At 32.0% G+C, this 5,386-nt stretch overlaps 1 protein-coding gene and 1 long non-coding RNA gene across 3 annotated transcripts; one reads left to right on the top strand and one right to left on the bottom strand.

Annotated features, from left to right (window-relative positions):
- On the top strand, nucleotides 1-4,339 carry LOC104110585 (MYB-like transcription factor EOBII). The gene is made up of 3 exons (XM_009620109.4): nucleotides 1-226; nucleotides 333-462; nucleotides 3,786-4,339. Exons 1-3 carry the CDS (start codon nucleotides 91-93, stop codon nucleotides 4,096-4,098), a joined length of 579 nt encoding a protein of 192 aa, XP_009618404.1. The 5' UTR covers nucleotides 1-90; the 3' UTR covers nucleotides 4,099-4,339.
- On the bottom strand, nucleotides 86-3,232 carry LOC104110584 (uncharacterized). 2 transcript variants are annotated; one of them, XR_011414200.1, is made up of 3 exons: nucleotides 2,946-3,232; nucleotides 2,145-2,241; nucleotides 86-666 (listed from the first exon to the last, which is right to left on the bottom strand). It is a non-coding gene; the product is annotated as an uncharacterized lncRNA (long non-coding RNA). The 2 variants fall into 2 exon arrangements; XR_011414199.1 differs by having other exon boundaries at nucleotides 426-666; nucleotides 2,907-3,137.
- Nucleotides 4,340-5,386: the final 1,047 nt, after the last annotated feature.

Here is a 5,386-nt window from a genome sequence, read left to right as displayed (position 1 = left end):
CATTAGTTCCTTGTCTCAAAGTACCACATATCTTCACTCCTATCCCATATCTCTTCCTCTCTCTCCTTTTTTCTTCATCTTTAAAAAAAGATGGATAAAAAACCATGCAACTCTCAAGATGTTGAAGTAAGGAAAGGACCTTGGACTATGGAAGAGGATTTAATTCTCATTAACTACATTGCTAATCATGGTGAAGGTGTTTGGAATTCCTTAGCTAAATCTGCTGGTAATTTTTCCTTTTTTTCCCCCTTCCTTTGCCAGTAACAAAACCCTAGATATCATTTTGTTATATGTAGGAACACTTTTTATATGTCTTAATATTCTTTCTCTAGGTCTCAAACGTACTGGAAAAAGCTGTCGGCTCCGGTGGCTAAATTATCTCCGGCCTGATGTCCGGAGGGGAAATATTACACCTGAAGAACAACTTTTGATAATGGAACTGCATGCTAAGTGGGGAAACAGGTGAGTATTTCTAAAGAGTAGTACATAAAGTAATTAAAATTCAATTGCAAAAGAAAAAAATAGGAAATTGATGGAATTTTTTCCATCAAGTTTTGATTCTCCCATGCGTTTTATTTGTTGAGTGGACAAAGAGAGCCGCTCAAAATTTTGTCCAAAAATGATTCTGAGCTCGTGGATGTGAGATCTTCAAGCCCATAACCTGTACTAGATTTGGAATGAAAGAAAGTGAGTATTTAAAACGTGTTATATGTTTATGGCTACGTACTGAAGATCTTAGAATTGAAACGTGGGGAATATAATCTATAGCTACGGCAGCTAAATTTTGTTCCAAATAAGTTTGATTTTCCTTTTTGTTTTTTTGGTCCTATCAAAAGTTCTTCTTCCTAAACCCCTCATCTACCCTATGTCTTCCATGAATAAAATTTTAAAATGATTATTTTCCTTTTCTAAAGCTTATTTTTCAGATCTATTATTGAGCTATATAGTATATATACTAAAGAAACCATACTAATAATAAAGCATATAGTTTTTCGAGAATTTATTTCCCATACAAGAAGCTTTTTTTGTTCAAGTATTTTTTTTTCTTAATGATAAAGCACATTTTGTATTATTTTCTATTTTTAAGGAAATTATTTTTAAAACCATTTTATGCTTTATTACATTTTAAAAAAAAATGCGTTATTACTTGAGTTTGACAACCTAAGATAAATCTTTAAGCTAATAATCATCACATTAAAGGTAATCTTCGGATGCTGATTAACTTGTATGAAGTGATAACAATGTCACTTCCACAATTATTAGAAAGAAAATTATGGTTAAAGAAGGGGGCAAAAGAATATGATTACATGTACTTCATTCGTATTCCAATTAAACTAAGTAGAAAAGGACAGCGGTGAGACAAGGATTCGGTCTTACATAATAGCAGTGGATATAGAACACGTTTTCAAAGAAAGCCAGAAAGATAGAAGTTTCCTTTTTTAGAAGAACCGATTTCATTTTAGTCACATGTCAAGCCCTTTAACTGCTATCTCTAGTTTTGAAGAGAAGCTCCCACCTCCAAGTTGCTTATGAAATTGACAGCTACCTTATGTTTTTGTTGGTATTTAAAGACAATGGGCCCCTTTTCCGTACATTAGAAGTTTTAATAGTATAATACTCTCTTTCGTTTCAATTTAGATGAGATAGTTTGACACGATACGGAGTTTAAAAGAAAAGAGGAAGACTTTTAAAACTTGTGATTGTAAAAGCTTAAGGGGTAAAAACTTTGTAGGCATGACATTTGTTTTATTATAAAAACTTCTCACTAAAGGTAAAATAAGTAAAGTGAAAAGTTTAAAGTTGAATTACTCCCTCTGTTTCAATTTATGTGAACATGTTTGACTGGACACGGAGTTTAAGAATAAATGAAGATTTTTGAAATTTGTGGTCCTAAACAATTAAAAAAGGACCCAGAGTATTTGTGTGGTTATAAAAACTTCTCATTAAGGGTAGAATTGTAAGTTTAAGCAAAATTATTTCCAAATTTAGAAAGGGATCATTCTTTTTTGAACGGCCAAAAAGGATATAGGTTCACATAAATTGGAACGGAGGTAGTATTTTCAGCTATAGAAATGTGTCATTCTTTTTGGAACAGACTAATAAGGAAAGTATGTCATCTAAATTGAAACGGAGAAAGTACTCACATGATTAATCCCATTGGATGCTTGTGATCTCTCCACCGTTAGATATCTTGAATTTGAGTGATAAGAATGAAGATTTTCTTGATAACTTGTGCTTTACCTTCTTGGCACAAATCTAAACTAGTCAGAATTAATGGGCTTGGGATACAAGATAGTTAAACATAACAAAAAATAATTAGTAGTATGTGAAAACAAGATCGCCAGTGTTTTAACACCATGATTGAAAAACTAGAATCCTTTAAGAAATTGCTAGCCTGTGTTAAGATATATATTGCAATTAAATAATTAAAATTATGCTTTTTTTTAAATAATTTATGTAAGTTATTATATGTTGACATGAGGTTAAGATAACCACTTTGTTAGTACTTGTTTCTGCATATGCTTAAAGGACAAAACAGAAACAAAAAGAAGACACTAGCTAGCTTGGCCCACAAAATAAATCACTAGATATATAATGCAAGAAATTTTACAAGGGTGACAAATTGCATTTTCAAAAGTGATAGCAGACAATTTTTGTTGTTGTTTATTTATTAAGTCATCAGCTGCTAGTCAAATCCTAACTGCCACAAAAGGGGCTTTATTTCATCAGTCAAGAAGTCGTTTATCAAATATATTTTCTTTTCCTCAATTGCAAAGGAAAAGGTATTCTTTTGATGTGTGAATGAGTATATACAATTAAATGTGACAATCATCAAAATTGATTTTTTCCAAAAATTTCCTTTAAATATTGAACGATAGTTTATATAATGTAACACTAAAACTTACTAGTATTATATTATGTGGCTACTGATAGTGTAACGTTACCATAAAACTAGTTGGCGACGATTAGGCATTGCAAAGACTTTTGTATTCTTCATCAGCTTGGCATCATCTTCAGCTTACTCTAATGTTTGATGGTTTCTTTCAATTTGTTACTTTTTTGGAGGCATTGGTGACTCTACTTTTGGAGAAGTTGTAAGTGTAATTGGAGTGGTGTCCTGTGGGGAGGATTTCTCTAGTTTCAACGTTTTGTAAGTTGAGTTTCGTTTAAATAATAAATAGGAGAAGGAGGCAAACGTGACTTTGAATTTCAACCACAGAACATGACAGGCATTATTTTTCAACCACAAACGTGATTGAAATGCTTATTTCAATTATGAAAAACCTTTAATCTAACTTTGTGGGCCATGAACATATTGACACTCTTACCAACATCTTACGGGGAAAAAATTAATACTTTATATTATTTCTTTATTGGAGTAGTATGTTACTTATAAAGTAATTGATCTAGCAGATCTAGTAACCATGTATATTTCAGTCTCATGTTAAAGATGTTACTAGAATGTTACTGAATATTAAAGTGTTAACTATAGGACCTTGTGTATTAATTTGTTCTTAATACATTACTTTTATCTGTTCTTGAAGATAATTTCTCCTCCCTCATGTCCAATGAGCTTTTCATTATGCTTTCTTTCAAGATATAGTTAGCATATATCCTCTTTTTGCATTGATAATATATATTTATGAAAGGAAACAGTTCTAGAGTTGTAATACATGGTGCATGTCGAGGTCAGATGCAAATTTAGGACAGATTCAACTGGATCCATTGCTTTCAGTTCGAAAACCATGCACTAACTCGAAATATTGAATCCGTTTTTGACATAGGTGGTCAAAAATTGCAAAGCATTTGCCTGGAAGAACAGATAATGAGATAAAGAACTATTGGAGGACAAGGATTCAGAAGCACATAAAGCAAGCAGAAAACATGAATGGACAAGCAGCTAATTCAGAGCAAAATGATCATCAAGAAGGAAGCAGTAGCCATATGTCGTCTGCTGGTCCAGCAGAGACTTACTCTCCAACTTCATACTCTGCAAATATTGACACTACTTTTCAAGGCCCTTTTCTCACTGAAACAAATGACAACATTTGGAGCATGGAGGATATCTGGTCCATGCAATTGCTTAACGGCGATTAAGTATGTTGTTGAATATTTTTATTTGAGTTAAACCCCTAGATTCAAACCCCACTTAGTACGTACTATAAATTTAAGCTGCTAGATATAAATAGCTAGCACACTATATATATAGAGTGCTAAAATTCCCCATAATATATTCCCCCATATTGTGGTTCCTGAGTTAAGTATTCACTGTGTAATAGAACAAACTCTAATATAACCCCTGTTCATATAATATATAGACGCATGGATGATTTTATTACCCCTTTATTACTACGCTAGAAGCTTTTCTTATAATTGGGAATAAACCATCAATATAAATATCTAAAAGTAAATTCAATTTTTTGGCAAAGGAGAGATGATGGTTACCTAATCCATCAAATAAGCGCTTTTCAAAGCCTTCTTTTAATGATTTTGTATTGATCAAGTCTAGTTAGAAGTTACTTAAACAAAGTCATGGTCAAGCAATGATTATGTGTCTTAATCTGCTCTCTAAAATATAATCAGACGTTAGCCGACTTAATACAGTTCTAGTGTACTTGCAGTAATCATTTGAGGAAAGTGCAACTCACCAACTACTCATCTAATTAAGCTAAGTACTTTGTAGATGGGAATTAAGTCTGTTTGACAAAGACACCAATGTGATTAGACAACTGAAGTGCTATTAGGGGTTTGGTACTTTCATTATTTCTTTGGAACATTAAGCTTCGATGTGTGTCCTAGAGGATTAGCATTTCGGGTCAATGTTAGAGTAATTACTCATACCTAATATCCACTATCAGTGTAAATAAATTTTAACACAATAACTGAAAAAACGTTACTTGTATTATGAGTCTTTTAAATTATTAATTTCACCTATTATTGTAGTTATGTTTAAGTATTTTTAATATGAATATTTTTTTACATTATTAGTATTTAAAAAATAGAATGCAAAGAAATGCATCATGAAGAAATATGGGGTATGCGTGCAGAGAATATGACACATATATATATATAGTCATAGATAATAAAACAAGCATAAAAATATTCATCCCCAGCATATACCGAACTTAATTAATGGAAAATGGACACACGGAAAAGGCAATATAGCTATTTTTGGCAAAATCAATCGTTGCTTTCCATATTTAACTATATTTGTGCATGGCCTTGCATGTTTGAAGTTCGACGTAAGCCTAACTCTTGAATCCTCCAAAGGAAGTCTCCACATGGTCCCTATCAATTCACATCTACTTTTTTCCATCACATTAATTAATTATTTCATATTTTCAACTATTACTTTATTATTTCCCTTAGTGTAAGTTACTTGCGA

This window comes from Nicotiana tomentosiformis, chromosome 2, assembly GCF_000390325.3.
Source record: "Nicotiana tomentosiformis chromosome 2, ASM39032v3, whole genome shotgun sequence".
In the NCBI taxonomy this organism is placed as follows: domain Eukaryota; kingdom Viridiplantae; phylum Streptophyta; class Magnoliopsida; order Solanales; family Solanaceae; genus Nicotiana; species Nicotiana tomentosiformis.
The sequence above is the reverse complement of the archived record's forward strand: the minus strand, read 5'-3'. Positions and strand labels throughout refer to the sequence as shown.

Coding starts and splice junctions, on each gene's coding strand:
- LOC104110585 (XM_009620109.4), top strand. CDS start 91: ATGGATAAAAAACCATGCAACTCTCAAGATGTTGAAGTAAGGAAAGGA. Junction 227..332: donor TTCCTTAGCTAAATCTGCTG/GTAATTTTTCCT, acceptor TTCTTTCTCTAG/GTCTCAAACGTACTGGAAAA. Junction 463..3,785: donor CATGCTAAGTGGGGAAACAG/GTGAGTATTTCT, acceptor TTTTTGACATAG/GTGGTCAAAAATTGCAAAGC.